General features: G+C 48.5%; 1 protein-coding gene across 3 annotated transcripts in view; it reads right to left on the bottom strand.

Moving 5' to 3' along the window:
* FGD5 (FYVE, RhoGEF and PH domain containing 5) overlaps positions 1 to 21934 on the bottom strand; it is a 126090-nt gene that overhangs the window by 67256 nt on the left and 36900 nt on the right. For all 3 annotated transcript variants that reach the window (XM_028518798.2, XM_036030757.1, XM_036030756.1), the window contains exon 3: positions 9282 to 9414. In XM_028518798.2, coding sequence (XP_028374599.1) covers positions 9282 to 9414 — 133 coding nt within the window. The remainder of the gene's footprint in view (positions 1 to 9281; positions 9415 to 21934) is intronic.

Here is a 21934-nt window from a genome sequence, read left to right as displayed (position 1 = left end):
TTCTCCTCCACACATGCTGCCTTGGAGTGTCTCTTTGTGGTACTGCACTGAGCGCTGCGCCCTCTCTCTGCATGGGTCCTGGGCGGCTGGTGAGAAGCAGGGTGGGCAGCCAGCCTGGCCCCTCGCAATACCAAGTAAGCCACACAGAACCAAACAAGTGTTTTCATTTTATTAAACTGTCGTGCATCTAAGTTTGTTTTCCTTACTTAAATGTAGAAGCTGAGTCTAATGTATTCATTTCTTTATTAGTTTATTTGAAGATATTCACTGAATATTCATTTACGTCCCAGGCAGTGAGGATACAACTGTGACAGGCTAAGCATGGTCCCTGCACTCCTGTGAGCTATTCTGACAGAAAAAGCCAAGTAACATGCAGAAAAATGAAGATTATAGTCACAACTTGAGATAAGTATGAAGAAGAAAAACAGGAGTGCCACCACCAAACACAGAAGGTGATCATGGTAGGCCCCCTTGAGGACGTGACATTAATTTGAGACCTAAAGCCAGCTGAGCAAAAGGCAGAAAGAGTGTTTTAAGTGGCAGTAACTGCAGTGCAAAGGCCCTGTGGTATGTTTAAAGAATAGACAGAGCTCATTTTTATCTCCTTCATGATGTTTACCCAAAGGCCTTCACATTTGTTGAATTTCATTTGGTCCATGGTTACAAAGGATGAAATGGTTGATGCCAACAACCAGAAGAGCTAACACAAGGGGATAGGCAGGCCAGGGTGGAATGGGAAGGAAATGAGTTCAGCTTGGGATCTGCAGAGTTTGAGGAGTCTGCAGGGCTTCCAAGAAGGACCCAAAGGGCAACTGGAAGGCAGAGTGTGGTGCTGCACAGAGGGGTCTGGGAATGCCACCTGAGTACAGCTGGCCTCTGGCCTGGGATGGTCTGAGCAATGGACACAAAATAAGAGGCAGCAATGGAGCTAAGGATTTGGGAAGTAGACACCACATGCGAGGGCACAGGCAGGGTAGGGTATCAAAGAAGCAGGGAGAGAACCAGGAGAGGGTGGAGTCTGAGGAGCCCAAGAAGGGAGACCCCTGAGCTGAGGCTGGAGGGCTGAGCAAGGTAGGATCTGAGGTGGACAGTGTGGAGAGGGCCTGGCTTGTGGAGGTCAGGGAAGGTCATGCCAAGCAAATGACAAAAGTGAGGGGGGTTGGCCCTGACCCATGTGGTTCAGGTGGCTGGGCATCATTTGCAAAGCGAAAGATCACTGGTTCAATTCCCAGTGAAGGTACATGTTAGGTTGTGGGATTGGTCCCCATTTGGGGAGAGTACAAGAGAAAAGTGATCAGTATTTCTCTCCCTCTCTTCCTTTCCCTTCCCCTCTCTCTAAAAATAAATAAATAAATAACATCCTTTTTAAAAAGTGAGGGAGGTGGAAGCATGGGGAAGACTTGAATATACTTTGGGGCTGAGGGAAATCCTACAGAATTTCTTCTACTCACCTCCTCCTTCGCTCCAGCCACACAGACCTAACCTTCCGGCTCACAGAGGTCATCCCCACCAGCCCACCTTTGCACTGCTGTTCTCCGTCTGGAACACTCTGCCCCAGTCTTCCCAATGCTTCCTCCCTCACGCTATTCTGCTGGCTGCTCAAATGCCTCCTCTGCATCAAGAAGGCATTCTCTTACAAATTAGAGCCCTCAGGCATTGTTGGTGAGAATGTAAAATGGTGCAGCCAGACACTGTGGAAGTTGATATGGTGGTTTCTCAAAAAAATTAAACCTTTTGATCGAGTAATTCCAGTTCTGGGTATATACCCAAAAGAACCAAAAGCAAGGTCTCAAAGAGGAGTCCGCACACATGTTCACAGTAGCATTATTGCGGAAGCAATTCAAGTGTCCATCAACCAATGAATGGCTACGCAAAATGTGGTCTGTACACACAGTGGAATATTATTCAGCCTTAGAAAGGAAAAGAAATTCTGACATGTGCTATACTATGGATGAATCTTGAGGACATTATAAGTGAAATAAGCCAGTCACAAAGGAAAAATACAGTATGACTCCACTTGTATGAGGTCCTGAGATCGGCCAGACAGAAAGCAGGATGGTGATCGCCAAGGGCTGGGGGAGGGGAGGAGGGGAGTTGGTGTTTAATGGGCACAGTTTCAGTTTGGGGAGATGAAAAAATCCTGGAGGTGAAGGGTGGTGATGGTTGGACAACAATGTGAATGTACTTAATGCCATTGAACTCGACACTTAAAAATGGTTAAGATAGTGGATTTTAACATAATTTTTTAATGGAAAGAAAGGCCTCCTCTAGCTTCTCTGTCTAAGTTTTCCCCCTTTCTCACCCCTGGTGTTCTGCCCCCACCATCACGATGTGTTTTGTCTGTCTGCTGGTAACAGCATTTTCACTACCTATGCCACCTCCAGAGTTTTCTGGCTGACTGTTCCTCTTCCCTAGGATATAAATCCCACCAGGGCAGGGAGGCACCTGGTGGACTGGAGGCTGCTGTATGTTGAGCCCCCAGGAGGGTGCCTGGCACATAGTAGATATTCAGTGAGTACTTAGTAAGTAAATACATTTCTGTTGAAGAAGAGGAGGAACAGAAAGAAACTCAGTGAGGATACAGGGAGAAGAGATGCAGGTGGGACGAAATCCATGTTTGACAATGGACGAGGTTGTTTTCTGGGAAGGAGAACAGGCTGCGGCCTGAGGAAGCTGACGTGAGTCTAGAACGGTCTCCCTGGGGACAGGGGGAGTAGCACTTGCAGTGGGGCCAATGTGCAGGTCTGTGGCGTGAGGAAAGCACATGGTGACACTCTGCCCAGTGGCAATAACCAGATTCAAGTGGACCCTTTAAGCTAGGCAGATGGTCAGGGCGAGGCCAAAGGTGCAAGGTCAAGGGGAATGAGGTCAGCAAGGAGGCCTAGGCTAGACCGACTGACCTTGGGTGTAGCCGGGGAGGATACGACTTGCATAAACGGGGAGCCAGGGAGGGCGTGATGGCAGGAAGGTCTGTTCCAGAAGGCAGGGCACCAACTTCTGCCTGGGGTCAAGGGTGGACCCGTCAGGGAAACTTGATGACGATGGGTCTCAGGTGCGGGAGGGGCCGCCAACGCCTGGCTGGTCTCAGGGGAGCTGGTATTTAGCTTGAAAAGTACCCGTTAGTCTGAGAACTGGGCTCATTGTCAGGGAGGAGTGACAGCCCAGCCAGCCTTTGAATGTCTCCTTTCACAGCTAAATCTATTTTTAAGTCCTTCTCATTTTTCCTTTCTTGCCCCCTCCTTCCTGCGACCCACACCCTTTGTACGTCTAGGAGTGGGAGAGAGGGAGAGGTCACATGTGGGTGGACCAGCTGGGTTCAGCTTCCTATCCTGCTCCAAAAATCTCTTCCCTCCTGATTTGGTCACTCCAAAACATCTACAAAGAGTGGGTCCCACCACCCTTTATTTTTACATAAACCATATCAAGCTGTAAGAAGTGTGGGGCTCATACCTCCCCCCAGTCTGACTCCAGGGACAGCAATTCTACTGATCACTCACACCTCCAGGCCTGTTCCTGTGAGGGACTGGAGATGGAAACCTGGCTCCCATTTTCCCCACACTATGATGGAGGCACAGAGGAGAGGTTGCCTTTTGGAGAAACAGAATTTTCAGATACTGTGGAAGACAAAAAATCAGGAGTAAATGCTCCTTTTCCCCACCTCCCACGCCACTGAACTCCCATAGAAAAAAGGAGCTGGGAAAGATTGCTTACTCTGGAAATCTCCTGTCACACCTGCCCTGAGGCCCAGCAACGTGGGAACTCCTCCACAATGAGGGCTACCAGGGAGTGCTCTGGGAACAGCCTCTCAAGCAGGTACAAAGACTGCTCTCTGACCCACTGATCCCCTTCTGGGATCCACCCTAGAGAAAACCTTGCACGTGTGTCTAGGGAGGTGTACGGACAGTGCACTGCAATGCTGTTGGTGACGCAAACACGTGAGAAACACTGGAAAGGTCTCTGAGCAGAGGGATGGAGAAATAAACCACAGCATACCCATAAAATGAAATACTATGCAGCACTAAAAAATTAAGAGTGCTATACACCAGTATGAGGAAATCTTTAAGAGTTCTGTGAATGAACCCAACCAACTTATTCCAGGTTTCTAACAGTCTGATATAATTTATGGGAAAATAACTCCCCAAACAATACCACCCATTTCCCACCCATAATGAAGTATGTAGGTGAATACAGAGGGAAAGTTCTGGAAAGATTCACCTCACACGGTACCACAGTTACCTCTGTGAGGGCACAGGGGCTGGGAAGGAGTGTCCCAGGGGACTCTGAGCTTCACCTATAATGATTTCGCATGCTGTGGGGAGTGTCTAGCACAGCACACCTTGTGTGATGAAAACAATTTTTAAAAAGGGTTTTTCAACTTTGGTACATGGCGAAAGCCTCACAAAGGATGAGGGGCTGGCAGGGCAGAGGTGCTCAGCTCCGTTTGGTACACAAGAAGGCCAGTCTCCGAGAGTGAACTGACCGGCTGTGGAGTCTAGATCTGCACTTCTCCATCTGTGCGCAGACTGACAGGACGCTCGTGTCCCTGACCCCGGCTCCCCACGTAGGCCCCACACCTGGCTGGCCATACTGGCTCTGGTCCCAGCAGGACGTCTGGTCCCAGAGGCCCCTGTCTGAGGCAGGAGCTGCCTTAGATCCAGGACCTTGGCATTGTTGCCAAGTCCTACTTGACCTGAGGCAGGTCACTTCCCTGTCCTGGCCCACGGTCCTGCCTGAAAGAGCTGACCTTTGTGTGTTCTTTTCCTGTGTGTTGGGCATTGTTCTAAGTCTCCACAGATTTATTTACTCTCATGAGTATTCTGAAGCAGGTACTATGATTGTTTTCCCAATTTTGTAGATGGGGAAACTCAGGAACAGAGTGGTTAAGAAGTTGCTCAAGTCACTCATCTAGCAAGTGGCAAAGCTGGGTGTGAGTCTCTTATTCTCCAGGCTACCCTGCCTCTTGAAAGCTGTTTATCCCTGAGGGTGTCTAAGGAGCAGCCTGCAGACCAGAAGGCTGGGAAGCTGATTACCAATGTGCGGGGCCCTAGGACCTCACGTCTTCACAATGACCCTAGGTGGGCCAGACCCTCTCTTCTCCCACTCCCCTCTGCCTCCTAGACTCAGAAACAGTAGTTATTATGCCCCTGCTACATGGCCGGCACTTTCCCATCTGTGTTCTTATTCAACCCTTCCATAGCCCAGTAGAGACAGGGAGGCTAAATACCCTTGATGAAAAGCAGCTGGCCAGTGGTAACACAGCTGGAGCAGGAGATGCAGATGGTTCCAGAGCCAGATGCATCTGGAGCCAGATGAAGAAGGTTTAACAGAGAACCTGGTGACTGTGGTGGGAAGCCAACACAAGGTGGGGGTGCTTGAAGCACAGAAAGTCACAAATGGGAGGCCCTGCTGCTCTGTCAGCCAACTCTTCAACTCTTCCAGGCTTGGTCACCAGATCCAATTCAGGCTTCAAAGCCAGAACACACTCCCGCTGACAGCTATCTATGCTCCTGGGTTCCATGACCCCAGGGATGCCCAGAAAAGGCAAATCCATCTGTAAATGGGTCAGGCGTGCTAACTCAAGGTTCCCCTCCCACGTCCCTCAAGTCAGTAGTTCCTCCTGGGAGACAGGGAGGAGTGAAGAGGTAAGAGGAAGCCCCAAGACTACAGTGGAAAGCAAACCCCAGGCTTGCAGCCAGCTAGACCTGTATCTGAGGCCTGAGCCCTTCAATCACTAGCAGTGTGGTTCTGGGCAAATTACTTAACCTCTCTGAACCTCTATGTCCTTAACTGTAAAATGGGGATGATGGCACTGACTCTGGAATTGTCATAGGAAGGAAAGAGATAACAGATGTGGAAGCACTAGAGTCAGCAGAGCACTTGCTCTATCTACAGGGGGAGAAGCAGGGGCAAGAGTGAAAGGGGAAGGGCATGAGGAACCAGGTGGGAAAGCCCCCTCCATGGTGCCCAGAGCACTGGCTAGGTAACTATGAAAACACTGTCTGGACAGAGAAATGACTTTTTAAAAGAAATCAAGGGAATAAAAACAAAATGAGGTCTTCCAGCAAGATGGAGGCATAGGTATATATACTATGCCTCCTCGCACAACCAAAAGAAAGACAATAATAAATTTAAGAACAAAAAACAACCAGAACTGACAGAAAATTGAACTGTATGGAAGTCCAACAACCAAGGAGTTAAAGAAGAAACATTTATCCAGACCTGTAGGAGGGACAGAGATGGGCAGCAGGTGGAGAGGACTCATGGCAAGGTAGTGGCTGGCAGACTGGGTGGTCCCACATCGTGTGCAGATAAACCAGGAAGAACAACTGGGGACCAAGAGAGACCATGCAACCCAGGGTTCTGGTGTGGGGAAATAAAGCCTCAAAACCTCTGACTGAAAAAAAAACCTGTGAGGTTTGAGGTAGCAGGAGAAACTCCCAGTCTCACAGGAGAGTGTGTTGGAGAGGCCACAAGAGTCCTAGAACATACACAAACCCACCCACCTGGGAATCAGCACCAGAAGGGCCCAATTTGATTGTGGGTAGTGGGGGAAATGACTGAAAGCTGGCAGAGATCAGAGCAAGCTGCATTGTTCCCTCTTGGACCACTCCCCCGAAACATAGCATCACAATGCAGCCATGTGGGTTGCCCTGCCCTAGTGAAAACCTAAGGCTCTGCCCCTTACTACATAACAGGTGTACTAAGACAAAAAAAAAAGGCCCAAATGAAAAAACAGATCAAAGCTCCAGAAAAAATACAACTAAGTGATGAACAGATAGCCAACCTATCAGATGTAGAGTTCAAAACTCTGGTAATCAGGAAGCTCACTGATTTGATTGAATGTGGTTGCAAATTAGAGAAACATATGAAGGCTATGAAAAGTGAAATAAAGGAAAATGTACAGGGTACCAACAATGATGGAAAGGAAACCAGGACTCAAATCAATGGTCTGAAGCAGAAGGAAGAAATAAATATTCAACCAGAACAGAATGAAGAAACAAGAATTCAAAAAAATGAGGACAGGCTTAGGAACCTCCAGGACAACTTTAAACTGCCCAACATCTGAATCATAGGGGTCCCTGAAGGAGAAGAGGAAGAGCAAGAAATTGAAAACTTATTGGAAAAAATAATGAAGGAAAACTTCCCCAATCTGGCAAAGTAAATAGATTTCCAGGAAGTCCAGGAAGCTCAGAGAGTCCCAAAGAAGTTGGACCCAAGGAAGCACACACCGAGGCACATCATAATTACATTACCCAAAATGAAAGAGAAGGAGAGAATCTAAAAAGCAGCAAGAGAAAAGGAGATAGTTACTTACAAAGGAGTGCCCATTATTCTATCAGCTGATTTCTCAAAAGAGACCTTGCAGGCCAGAAGGGGCTGGAAAGAAATATTCAAAGTCATGAAAGGCAAGGACCTACATCCAAGATTATTCTATCCAGGAAAGCTATCATTTAGAATGGAAGAGCAGATACAATGCTTCCCAAATAAGGTCAAGTTCAAGGAGTTCATCATCACCAAGCCCTTACTATATGAAATGTTAAAGAGACTTTCTAAGAAAAAGAAGATACAACATATGAACAGTAAAATGACAATAAACTCACAGCTATTAACAATCAAACCTAAAAAACAAAACAAAAGCAAAAACAAACTAAGCAAACAACTAGAAAAGGAATAGAACCACAGAAATGGAGATCACATGGAGGGTTATCAGTGAAGAAATGGAACGGGGGGGGGGAAGTACAGAGAATAAGTAGCAAAATGGTAGGTAGAATACAGACAGGGGAAAGTTAAGAATAGTATAGGAAATGTAGAAGCCTGAGAACTTGTATGTACAACCCATGGACATGAACTAAAGGGGGGGAAAGTGGGTGGGAGTGGGTGTGCAGGGTGGAGGGGAATAAAGTGGGGAAAATGGGACAACTGTAACAGCATAATCAATAAAATATATTTAAAAAAATAAAATGAAAGACATAACCATTTATAAAATGCTTGGTAAGGGCCAGGCACTCCTGCTGAGTGCTTTCATCAATGTGACACAGCTACCCTGGGATAAGACGGAGATGACCATGAAGTGTGGGAGACAGACACAGGACAAGGTGCCAGAAGGCACACAGCAGGCAGTGCCCCTCGGCCTCCCCAGCTACTCCTCACAGGCAGAGAGGAGCAGGGCCCAGAAAGCGGAGTGGAGAGGATTTCAAGTAGCTAACCCTTCCCAGCCTGGTCCCCCTGCAGCCGGGTGCCCCCTGTGGTCTCAATTCCTGGCCCTCATCACCCTGCGGTGTCTCCTGAGTAACACTCAATAGCAGCTGTGTGACCCGGGCCAAGTTCTTCACCTCTCCGTTTCTGCAAATGTGAAATGTGGGAAGCAATTCTTGGCCCCCAGAAGTGGAGTGTGGAGGGAATGAGATCATGTCAGTGAATGGAAGTGAAACGGGGCTCACCATGAGCACCCACCAGCGAACACACATACTGCGGGTTCCAACAACAGTGGATTGAAAATATTTGAGAAACATCACAGAAAGTTCCAAAAAGCAAAACTTGAATTTGTCACTATGCTGAATTCAGACGAATGAAGTGATGTGTTGGCATGCCCTGCTTACCCTCTATGCAAAGATGAGTTATATAAAGGACTGGAGCATCCGTGGATTTGGGTACTTGTGCGGGTTCCGGAACCAAATCCCCCCTGGACACTGTGGGTCAACTGCATAAGAACGTCCAGGTCTCTACTGTGACTCGGGTCCAAGTCATGGCCTACCTCCAGACAAAGGGCTAGCAGCCCCTCTCAGCCCCATTCCCTACTGCACTTCTACAGGGTATGGAGAAAACAACTTCCATTCTGGAACTCTGTGTTCAGTAAGGAAACTCACTCAGGCATTTTAACTCGTCTTGACTTTGTGTTTCCCACTTTGTGGATGAGGAAACTGAGGCCCAGGGCCCAGGTCGTTAGTCTCCAGGTCTGTCTTGATTCATATCAGGAAACTCTACTCAGCTTCATCCACAAAGGCTCTGGGAGGCCCAACCTTCCTCAGACCCAGGAGGATATTAGCAGGAGCAGTCGCTCTTGTACCACCAACACAGGACCCCACGTCTGCCCTATGTCCTAAAGCTGCAGCCCCAGCTACTCTGACGCAGTCTCTGTATCCAGCTTGGGGCCGGCTGTTTGCCAACAGCTCCCTCCACATTGAGAGGGATGGAGTTGGACCTTTGCCATCTTCTCCCCATCTTCACATTTCTGACCCCCCACACTCCATGGGCCCCTTGCCCTGGGTGGAACACCCTACCTTGTGGGTGAGGCTGGGGTCTTTTGGAGCATTGTCCTCTTCCTCCGAGCTTCTCTGCTCTTCATCCGATGTGAGGTCCTCCTTGGGGGTTGCTGCCAAGATGGGACAGACCTTGTAGGGTTCTGTGTAAGCACTGGGACGAGAGCAGAGGAGAGAGACGGTTAGAGCTCTGTGTCCAGCAAAGACAAAGTGTATAGGCCAGGGGCCTGATTAATGCTGTGAGCCATTAACAAGTGTCCTGTGTGCAGAACTCTGTGTCCTCTGTGGGGACCCAGACATGAGTGAGACCCAGACACAAACCTCCCTACCTGCCCCCACTCTAGCCATGCTGGCCTTCTTTTAGTTCCTTGAACACACCAAGCTCTGCCTCAGTGCCTTTACCTATGCTATATAAGAGACTCTTCTCCCTTAGATACAGGCAGGCTGTGATGCTAGAGGAAGGTACAAATAATTACTATGAGGATAAGAGGTATCCAATCTGATTGATCTGGTGGTCTAGACTGGCTGGTCAGGCAGCAGGATCAGTCCGCAGGAGACCACGTCCTCTGGGCCTGAGGAAGAAATACAATGATGTTGTGGACAGAGTCTGGGATGTCCATGCCAGTCCCCAATCCAAGATTTGCCACCAACTAGATCACGGACAAGACATATAACTCAGAATGTCAGTTTCTATCTGGGCTACCTGGGGATAATTCCCAGCTCAGTTTCTTGGCAGATGCTGTGACAATCAACGCTTATCAGGGGTATACGGGTGGCCCTTGAACAACACAGAGTGAGAGGCACTGACCACTAGTGCAACTGAAAATCCACATATAACTTCAGTTGACTCTGCACACATTCCCTGTGGATAGAAAATACACTTGACCCTTGAACAAATGTGTTTAAGTGTAGTTCAAACCCACACTGTTCAAGGGTTAAATCTGCAGGTGTGATAACAATCTCACATATATAGAACTACGACTATTATGTATGTGTTTAAGTGTAGTTCAAACCATGCTGTTCAAGAGTCAAGTCTACAGATGTGATAATCTCATATCTGTATTACTATGCCTATTATGCAGGCATCCCATTAATTAATTCATACATGCATTTGTTGATTGCCGCTTTATGTCAAGTACAGAACTAGACAGCCAGTGAAACACAGGTGACTAAAGCAGATATGGTCTCTGTCCTCAAAAAGGAACAACTTATAGATGATCATAAACTGTTAAGTAAAGTATAGGAAAGAGGTGCTTTCATATAGAATAACAAAGGCAAAGTGCTCATATATATCAGCGAGGGCTTCTATGAGTCTGGGACCGGCAGGAGAAGGAGCCGGCTTTGTGGCAGCAGGGCAAGTGTTTGAGGCAGGGGAAGCAGCGTATTGAAAGGGACTGAGGCACCAAAGAGCTTAGCATGTGACACAGACCAAACTGGAGCAGAAGAATTCTCCTTTATCCGACCTCCAAACCGTCCCCACAGAGAAGGCTCTGGCCCCGTAAGAGCCTCCTTGCCCTGATCCCTGTTCCTGGCCTCCCTCTCCACCCAGCAGACTAACTGCTCTGCAGCAGAGATCAGGTCAAGTCCTCCTGCTCAAAAACCTTCAATAGTTCCCTCTTGCCTTTGGCAATGTAGTCCCAGACTTCTCACACAATTTCTCTTTATACTCAAAACCTAGACATAGGGTCGTCTTATATTGTTATCACATACTTATCCCTGCCCTCTGGGAATGCCAGCATGAGATACTGGAATGATGGATGGATAGATGGGAGGAGAGAAGGGAGCATCCACTGGCTGGATTGGCTGCGCTGACTCTAGCTCAGGCCTTATGCAGGCAGGAGCACTGCCTTTGCCTCAGGTCCTGGACCAAGCATGGCTAAGGGAGGGGACATCAGAAAAAAAGCAGCCTCAGGCTACATCTGAACTAGGGGCTGTTTTGGAGCTCCTTCTCATCTATTGTAGGAGACAGAAGCATGGATCCCTATCACCACAACAGCCTGCAGCCCAAGAAACAAGAGCACAAGGAGCATCCCCTAGTCCACACAGGGGCCATGAGGTCAGAGAGGTGGCCTATGATGGTGGAGCCTGCTCCTGTTTGGGCACCTGCTGACACAACGTATGTGTGGGGGGTACTGTAGCTGTGCACTTGTGTGCAGAGGCCAAAACTGAGTCCTGACCCAGGCTGAGCCTTGACCCTGAACCCTAGGCTGAGCCAAGATCCGCTTTACTTTTCAACTGGCTACTTTGCTGGTCAGACTTTTTTTTCTTCCTTTTCAAAATTTGTTGGCCTTTTCTTTCAAACTGTGAGAGCAAACAATGTATTTTGCAACAAGCTACATGTCACCAAGGTGTACAAAGGCATGAAAGCCCTCCCAGGACCACTCTTACCTCCTTCACAGTCAGGGGCCACCTGCTGCCTCCACTGAGGAGCTGTCCCCAGCCTAGAGGTCAGGCACACTGCACTTGCTCAGCAAGCTCAGGACTATGTCCAGGAAATGACTGAACGGACTGGTCTCACTGAGCCCTAGCTCCCCTCCTTCCAGAGCTGCCTGTATCAATTTGCAGCCATGTGTCCCGCAGACAGGGAGTGGACCCTGCTCTCAGCCAGAGAAATGGCTACATTAGGCCCCAGCAAGAGCCCATGGCACCCTGTGGAGGATAACCAGTAATGGTGAGAGATGGAGCAGTTAACTGAGCCCCTGGACCATTCCTCCTCCTCCTCAAGGAAAAGAGGGTATATGCCAAGCTTTTCCTAGAATGTGCTGTAAAGGAGGGAAGGATTCCCAGCCAAGCCTCCCACAGGGTGATGGTGTCACCATCCTCGAAAGCAGCAAGTCAGAAATCTGAGCATCTCCTTGCATAGCCAGCCACTACTTAAGCATTAAACGCCTCCCAGATTTACCTTTAAATATCCTTCCCCTCTGCTTGCATCTCTATGGCAGCCTCTGTGGTCCAAGCCATCTGTTGCCTGACATCTGTAACAGCCACTTTCCTGTTCTTTTCCGTCCCACCGTGGCTGCCCTCCAATCTGTTCTCCATCCAGCGGCCAGAGGGACCTTGTCAAAATCCACTCTGTTTGTGTCACCCTCTTGCTTAAAATGTTCAGGGATATTACAGTGCTGCTGGAGTTACAATCCAACAGCTCGGCCTTTCAGGCAAGGCTCTGCTCAACTTGGAGCACAGGAAGGTGGGTGTCCTTGGGCCCCGGTGCTTGCTGTTAAGTCTGCCCAACATCAGATGCTGCTGGGCATCATGGAACTTGGGGGCTCTGCCTTAAACCAAGCAGAGGCTTTGATTCCATGGAGCCAAACTGTGGGTGACACTGGGGAGAAAGCTAATGGAAGTCAAATCCCTGATGGGGATAGGGGGGAGGCTGGGTCAAGGTCACATGGCAAATCCAAGCCAACACATGTTGCCTCTGAAGAGGCCTCTCACTGTGCTTGATCCCATTTTATAGACATGAAAACAGAGGCCCACTCGAGTTCCTTCAGTGTGCTGAGGTGTGGAACAGGGTCTCCGGTTGCAAGCAGAAGGGGTTTTGTTTGTGTTATTTGTGCTACTATTTTATTTTGTTTTTACGAGACAGTGGAGTACAGAGTTGACAGTTCATGCTCCCGTGTCAGACTGGGTTCACACGGTGGCCAACCTTTCCAAGCCTCAGCGGTGCCTAATTTACAGTGCTACAGGGAAGTTCAATGAGAGAAATCTTGTAACCCAGCTCTCTTCTTTACCAGCTCAGCCTTACTGCAGACAGCTACTCTATTATTTACCTACTGTTGCCTTCAAGTTGTCTCATTTTTAATACGTGCTATTACTCTGGTCTCATCCTAGGTGATAATACCCACGGAATCATACTTTATGTCCTTGTAACACTTTAAAACAGACCACATAATTATTAATCTACAACATTTGACTCAAATGATCTTGCTCACCATTGGAGATGCCCAGATCTCACAGAGACAAACCCCATGGCCTCTGACCCATTAACTATCTGTCCTCAATCCAACCTCAGCTTTGGCTAGAAGTGTGGCCCATGTTTTTCCAATTCTTCTTCCTGTGACTTGTTTTCTCAAAGGATCCCCAACACAAGTCAGGACACAAGGGTCTGGATGCTCTGATGATGTTTCTGGCTTTTTTATTTAACTGTGAACACAACAAATGAGGCTAAATCGCCATGGAAAATATGCTTTCACAACTGAAAAGAGCAAATATCACTTCATGTCTTTGCAGACTCGATGAAAGTTATAGTGACAGGACTTGTCTGGAACAGAAGCCATTAGTTAAGCATGCAAATCCAAACATTCTGATTGTAAGGCCACAGGTGTCAGCCGAGCCGCCTCTTGGGGCCCTTGGTAGCAGCTCTCAGGCTGAGCTTCCAACACAGGTGGAGAAACGCCTCTCAGAAGTGTTTCCTTAACACCTTCTGTCCAAATGCTCTGTCAGGCCCTGGCAGAACTTGTGTCCTGGGTGGGCAGCCACTTCTTCCCTTGAGGAAACAGACGGGGGGCCCTAACATATCACCCATCTCCCCAGTCTGGCAACATACAACTCTGAGATGTGTCCTTTGTACAGTATAGTCTAAGAAAGACTGAAAAGCTTTATATTTTTGGCTCTCTGATGCCTATTTGGTTTTTCAGTCACTCGGAGGAAAAAAAAAGCTATTAAGAGTCCTCTGTGTGCCAGGCTCTGTACTATAGGTACTGGTGGAGAACAAATAGATAAATGTCTTTGTTCTACAGTCTCTCTAGTTAAAACTCCCACTGTAATCATAACTAAGTGAGGTGTTGTTTCCAGACAGCTTCTGTGAACTTTCCAATATATTATACATGAGAAAGCCCTCTAACCCAACCACCAACCCATCTGTATATTCTTCCACCCACTCACCCACCCATCCAGCCATCCTTCCAACTACCCCTTAGATATTCAGCCATCCAATCATCTATCCTTCTATCCACCCACTCCTCCACTCGCTTATTCAACAAGCATGGATCAGCACCGACTTCAAGGAGCTGACACGTGGAGGAATCAAAGGTGACTGAAGTACTCTCTCTGGCCTCAAAGAAAGTAGAGTGAAAAACACTGGTTAGGAGGGTGGACTTAGAAGTCAGACTGCTTGACTTGAATTCTAGCTCTGCTTCAAGCAAGTTACTTAACCTTTCCATGCCTCAGCTTTTGGTTTTTAATTTTTTTAAATCTGTAAATCAGGAGTCATTAAACTTGCCAGGGAAAACAGGCAAAAGAGCCAGGTGGTCAGCCTTGTAAGTTTAAAGACCAAGTGGCCTAAACTGTGGCATCAGGTAGAAGAGTCACTGTGGGACCTTAGGCAAGTCTCCCAGCCTCTCTGTTTCTTAGCTGTAAAGTGGGGATGACGATGTAGGTTCATTGTGGGATTAAATGAGAACTCGATGGTGAAAGTGGCCCCTTCCTGGCAGGTAGTAGGTCCTTTCTGGCCAGCCTAGAAGAGTCTGCACAGGGCCCAAGTTCTAAACCCCAAGACTAGGCTCCAAGGAGCTGTGTGTTCCCTCTGGGTCAACTTGTGCTTGAAGGGGAACATAAATTAAAGCTGCCCAAAGCTCATTACCTTAAATGATCCTTTAAATGAGCATAGTCTTTCCAGCAGCCTCAAGTCATAAAAGGACATGAGCATCCATGTGGGGAGACGAGCATTTTGTAACCCGGCCTAGGGCTGTCCAACTCTGCCCATTAAATCTAGTCCTATGTGACACTTGCTGGGAGTCATAGCCCCCAGCACAGCCAGAAGGGCCTAATAACTCATAAAAAAGGAACACTTCCCCCACGAGGAATCTCTCAGCAGGAGCTTTGGCCCCAAACTCTGTCCTTGCTGGTGCTATGATGTTTGTGAAGGAGGCCAGATTGCAGATGCAACATCCTTTGGCTCCTCTGAGACAGGCTAGCTCCCTAAGACCTGGAAAGTTTGAGATGGAGGGGACAGGATGATGGATTTGGCAAATACGATGATCCTAATTAGCAGAGCAGCTGGAAGAGTTGCAAGTTGACGAAGGGGAGGGCTGAGTGTACAATCAGGAATTTCCAAATGCTCAGACATTCAGTCCTGTCTCTTGCCTACCCTCCAACCACGCAACTCTTCCAGAGTTCACTCAAATGATCCCTCCAGGCCTTCCCCAGGTGGCACCTTCTGCTCTGATACTTCTCTGTTACTCAAAACTGACCCCGCCATGCTCCCCTTTCTCAAAGGGACACTGGGATTTTCGCAGATACAGCTATCTGCACTGTAGCTGGGAACCTCCAATTTGATACAGTGGAAAGAGCAAGAGGATATGGGGTCCAACGCCAGGAAGTCCTGGATTCACCTTCAACCCACTGCATGGTCTGGGCTGTGGGACTGTCCTGGTGGGCCTCAGTTTGTACATCTGTGAGACAGAGGTGGAGAAACAAACCACTCAGAGCTGTGAAACCATGTGTGGGGACCAGACCACGTGTATCCCGCAGCATGGAGGCTAGGCTCTGAGAGCAGCTGCTGCCTGGATCCCCCTCACTTCCAGAGTGAGGCTCTGCTCTGTTCCCCCTTGGAGGGAATACAACCTGCACTCAGGGTCAGCCAAGGGATAGCACTCGTAATGGTTCCCAGAAACAGGACTAAGGAGAGGCTTCTTAAAAAATTCAATTTCCATTATTCACTAAGTAAAAACAGAAGTGCATCTTGCTCTCTGACCTGTGACATCCCTACCCTTCCTCTTAAAACACAGTGTCAATTGTTTTATGGCGATTTGTTTTCTGTTACAATAGCTTCATTGAGATATAGTTCACATACCATAAAATTTACCCTTTTAAAATGTACAATTCAGTGCTTTTTAATATATTCATAGGATTGTGCAACCATCATTACTATCTAATTCTAGAACATTTTCATCAACCTAGAAAGGAACCCCATACCCTTTAGCAATCTTACTCCTCCCTTCCCCCAAACCCTGGCAACCACTAATCTACATTCTGTTTTTACGGATTCACCTATTCTGTACCTTTCATACCAATAAAATCAGATAGTATGTGACCTTCTGTGTCTCATTTTTTTTCACTTACCATAATGCTTTTAAGGCTCATCCATGTATCAGGACTTCATTCCTTTTATGGCTGAATAATATTCCATTGTACAGCTGTACCACATTTTGTTTATTTATTTATCTGTTGATGAATATTTCATTTGTTTCCACTTTTCGGCTAATGAGTAATGCTACGAACATGTGTGTACAAGTTTTTGTGTGAACATACGTTTTCATTTCTCTTGAGATGTACCTAGCAGTGGAATTGCTGGGTAATATGGTAATTCTATGTTTAACATTTTGAGGAGCTCACAGACTGTCCTCCACAATGGCTGCACCATTTTACATTCCCATCAGCAGTGCTGAGGGTTCTAATTTCTCCACATCCTCACCAACACTTATTATTGTCTGTCTTTGTTATTTTAGCCATCCTAGTGGTTATAATGATTTTCAAAGAACTTTGTTTTCTTTGATTCCAGCTCAGCTTGCTCCCACCCCAAACAAACACTACTGTTTTTCCCAGCCAAAGTAAAACATAACTGCACCTTATGAAGCTTTCTTTTCAGACAATCACGTGAGATCCCAAAGTCCAGGGGGTGGAAATTATTATGATTACAAGATCTACAGAAGCCTCATAAATAACAGACAAATATAAAGAGAAAACATACAAGAAAAGTCATAAGCTAGAGCCCCCAACCCACCAGTGCAGTGGTCTCAAGGGTTCTGACTTTGTAAAGCAGTAACTTGTGCAACTTGGGATATGATGAGGGTGGCAGAGAAAAGGTCCTGTATTTCTGGCCCTTAGCAGCCGCCACACTGCTGGCACACAGGCCTGGCCTCACTCTGACTACTGGCCCTAGCATTCTTGCCTTCTCTGGGATGACAGAAGTGGCTAATGAAAGGGCACAGGTTTTGGAGTCCCACCTACTGAGGTCAGGAGGTTCTGCCACTTGTCAGTCCAATGACCCTAGGTCAGTTGCTTAACCTCCCTGTCTCGGTTTCCTCATCTGTAAAGTGGAGATGAAACAGCACTTGCCTTCCCAGGGTTTATGAGATGATGTGCATGAATGAGGTAGATGCACTGCTCAGCACAGCGCCTGGCAGTTTTATTTGCTACAATCAGTTTGAGCTAAAGGCCAGGGTTGAATTAATCAAGCAGAACTCCTCAAGGTCTTACAGACATTGGTTCTAGTCTCACCTCTGCCACCAGCTTGCTGTGTGACACCGGGTGGACCTCTTCCTCTCTCTGGGCCTCAGTTTCCTCATCTACAAGATCAGCACCACAGCTGTTGGCCTGAGCACCCAGCCCAAACCAGGAGGAAACTTGAACATATCTTCCTCTTGTCATCTCTATTCTGGGATTCAGGCCATGGGGAGGCGGAAAGGGAGGAGAGCCACTGCTGCCACCTTGAGCAGCTGGAGAGGATGCGGTGGCTGAAGATTCATGATGGGCACTATAATTTCATAACCACACACTACATCTGAAGCTGCCAGCAGCTGCGAGAGGGGCTGTTTGTGGTTTGTGTGTGTGGTGCCTGAAAAACAGTCCCCCTTTCCCACCCCTCCCTTCCACATTGACACAGCCAGCTAATAACAATAGTAATAGCAGCAACAGCAATAATAGAGGCAGAAGCTGGAGATTTTAGGGTGTTTATTATGTGCCAGATGCCACCTGGCTTCTCTCCAACCACTGTATCCTGTAGGTAGTAACATGCCCACTTTAGAGATGGAGAAACAGGTGCCAGCAGGGTGAGTGCAGAGCTGGGGTCTGAACACAGGGCACCTCTGTCCTACAGAGCCCAGGCGACACTGCCTCTTGCAGCAATAGTAGCTAATGTTTACTGAGCACTGAGTTGAGTGCATCTTGTGGATCATTCCATTTGACCCTCTCCACCACTCAGTAAGGCAAACACCATCATCATTTCCATTTTTCATCTGGGTAAACTGGGGTTCTGTAAGTTGAACAACTTGTTGGAGGCCTACTCTGCTATTCCCCTTCTGTCATCTTCTCCCAGGCAGAACCACAAGCAGATGACTTGCAGCTGGACCCACTCATTGGACACGTTCACTAATCTGGTTCACTGCCGCCTTCTCTGTGCCAGAAGACACACATGCAAATGTGCCAGATGTGCCAGCACACAGAAGTGTCCACAGTGCAACTGGCACAGGAGGGCAGGAGGGCAGGGGCCTTTCTGACGTGCATGAGCACACAAGTCACATGTGGCCAGAGTGGGATGCCTGGATGGGGACACAGAGGAAATCAATCACACGGAGCCAGTCAGAGATGACCACACTAAGGCTCAGATCCAGAAAGGAAGGTGATGAGGCAAGGGGCCACACCTGGACCCAGACACGTGGCAACACACACTCACTCTTGTCACGCGGCTCATCTTGTGGTCTTGTTGAATTCCATCCACCTCCTTTGCCCCAAATGAGGAAGAAGAGTTTTCAGAAAAATGCTTCCCTTTGCCAAAGGCCTTTAAGACCCTATAAATCCACCCTGCTTCTCAAGGGCAGGAGCTGCTAGCTGAGAACAGATGCCTTGGACTGTCTGCTGACCTGACACCCTCACATGGGCCAGGGCCTGGGATAGATTCTTCTTTCCAGACCCAGTGCCAATCTCACCTCCTACTCCAGGAAGCCTTTGACTACTAAAGCAGGTCTACTGGGAAGGCAGTTAAGGCTTAAGTTTCATACCTGCATGGGTCTCTTTCAAGGCTCTACAAATCATTTCTTATTCTTAACTGTATATTCTTTTTCTTAAAGAGACTGCCCCAAGTTGGGTAAGCTTCAGCCACCCCTGCCCAACCACACCTATTTGCAAAGGCCCCGTTCCCCTCTACATGCCCCTGTACCCATGAACACCCTTCATCTGGTGATCTTAGCTTTTGACAGGTTTTCTCTCCCTCACCAAACTTGGGCTCTTTCCTGCCAGCCCACCTTATTAAACTCTGCATATAGCAGGTGTTCAATTAATACTTCCTGGTTTTAACTGACTCACAGGGGAAGCATCTCCAGCCAGGTCCCCTGTGTGCATCTGTGAGCAGACATGCATTGAGATGTACCGAAATCAGCTCCGCTCTACCCAGCACAGCCTGCTGTGCGCACTGTCTCACCTGACACACCCCATGTCTGCTGACTGTTTACCCCATGTGTGGTGTTGGGGACACAGGAGTGAAGGAGATATCCTTTATGTGCCCGTGAGACACTCGTGGCCTAGTGGGGATGCAGACAGATAGACAGACAGACAGGAGACGGGGTGGTGAGTGCTTCAAGGAAGCAGCACAAAAAAGGTACCATAAGCCTGTGTGTTGCAGGGGAGGGAACACAGGGAGGTTCTGGCCCAGGGTGAGACCTCTCACCCTGAGAGGTTGAGTCTGAAGGTTGAGTAGGGGACAAAGGAAAGAGTGGTGGGGGAGAACATTCCAGGGAAGCTTACACGAAGGCACAGAGGGGAAAACATGTCAGGCATGCATGAGGGGAGCCACCGTCATCCACTGCATGGCAAGGAGGGCTGGGAGAAGAGACTGGTGGTGCAGTCAGGGGTCTCAGACATGAAGCTAAAGGCACCTGGACTGTGTATCTGGAAGGCACTGGGAGCAGCGGAAGGATCTAGCCAGGGGAAGGACCTGACCAGTTGTGCTCCACGGGGAGTTCATCCTGACCGCCTATGAACAGCAAAGGGAGGTGGACATGCTGGAGGCAGGGAGACCACAGGAGGCTGGCCACAGTCTGGGTGCCAGTGGCAAGCCTGTGGGATGAAGAGGAGGGTGTAGGAAACAACAAAGTAGTTCCTTATTTCACACGAGAGAAAACTGAGGCTCTGAGAAGCTGGAGAACTTGCTCAGGGCGATCCAGCTATCAAGTGGCAATCCCAAGACTTAAATTCAGTCTGTCTGCAAACACAATCCTTGTCTCTTACAGGCTGATTTTGTGCACGTAAAAGCAGTGATGACAGTGCCTGCCACCTGGTAGGGACTCAACAAAGACAGCTTCCTTTCCAGTTCTCATTCAGCCTTCAGAAAACAACCCATACTCCCAGTATGATCAACACAGGGCCCATTTTACAACATTTCAATTTACACACTCTTCTTAAGGGCTATTTCTGTGAGGACAGCCTACAGTTCCTGGTTACAGGGCTGGCTGGGACTGGCCTGTTCATTTCCCATCTTGTCCTCACAGCTGGGCTGTGGGCTGCACAAGGGCAGTGAGGTTTGCTGTGTGTGTGTAGGGCTACAGCAAGCTGCCCAGTTAACAGGTTGGAAATTGAGGTGCAGGGCAGGAAGGAGTAGAAGTAGACCTGCTACCTGGTTCCTCACTCATTCCACTGCTCCCGGGAGCCTCCCACGGGGGGAGGGGTTCAGTTGGCCTGGGGTTTGGAGGCCTGCAGGGTGTGGCAGTCGGTGGGCAGAGGCAAGAGGAGGGCTGGGGTGACTGGGAAGTGAGACCTTCCACTTAAACATGAAGAAAAGCCTCAATCTTGGGGTGAGAAGAGGGGCACCTGCCCTCAGCCTCACCAACACACAGACACATCTTCAGGGCTCCTGGAGGCAGGCTGCTCCTCCTCCACCCACCTCCAGGCCTTGTCCTGTATTTCCTGTAAACATGGACACTTCCTCCCTGGGGAGAGGAGGGGAGAGAGCCTGGCAGTGCCGGGGCCACACCCAGTCGCCCTACGAGCCCAGCACACAATGGCTGGCTGGGGCTTGAGCTGGCCACTCCACACCCTAGACCTTCCCTGGGGCCCAGAGAAATGCCACCCTTTGCTAGAGCTGGAGAGTCCAACTCTCCCATGACACAGGTATGCAAAGTAAGGCTGGCTGGTGTGGGGGAGAGGGGTTTGTCCCAGGCTGCATGGCAAGGCTGCAGCAAAATGTAGGGTCATGCCCCGTTCTCTGCACCCCAGCATTCTCTGCACAGACAGCCACGTGTTGAGTCCTTGAAATGAGAATGCTGATTAGGAGCACAGAATCTGGAGCTCGCCCTCCTGTTTCCAAAATCTAGTACTCTGCCACTTCCAAGCTATTCCACCTGGGGCAAGTTTTCTCTGCCTTAGTTTGCTCATCTGTGAAGTGAACAGCAGTATCAATTTTCATTGGGTTTTTGTGAGGATTTAGTGGGTTGACATATATAAAAAGCATCTAGAACAGTGACTCTTACACAGTAGTTATGATGTTGCTATTTTAAATGTTTACTGAAAGCTCCAGGACAGACCAGGTCTCCAGGCTACAGCCCACTAGGGATACATTTGGGGGTTGCATTTACAACCTCAAAATAGTTCAGAGTTAGACAGGCTGTTCTGGGAATCAGGAGATTCTTGCTCTTCCAGTTACTCTGTGACCTAGGGCAAAACCACTTCCCTCCTGTGTCTCACTTTCCTATAAAATGCCAATGAAAATCCCTGCTCTGTCCACCTACCTCACAGGCTGGTGGGAGATGGGGCGAGACAGTGGGCAGGGAAGCAAACTGACATGTTAGGTGTTTAAAGTAGGGGCCAACATTCCTAAACACATCATCACAGAAAATTCTCATCTTTAGTGATAAACTTTGAAAACATTCCGTGGCATAGTGTTAACATTTTGGCTACACCGAGAGCTTCCTGCATACCCAGCCCCGGCCGAGCACCTACCTGCACGGTCTCATTCACTCCTC

The sequence above is a fragment of the Phyllostomus discolor genome, chromosome 7 (assembly GCF_004126475.2).
Source record: "Phyllostomus discolor isolate MPI-MPIP mPhyDis1 chromosome 7, mPhyDis1.pri.v3, whole genome shotgun sequence".
Taxonomy (NCBI): domain Eukaryota; kingdom Metazoa; phylum Chordata; class Mammalia; order Chiroptera; family Phyllostomidae; genus Phyllostomus; species Phyllostomus discolor.
The sequence above is the reverse complement of the archived record's forward strand: the minus strand, read 5'-3'. Positions and strand labels throughout refer to the sequence as shown.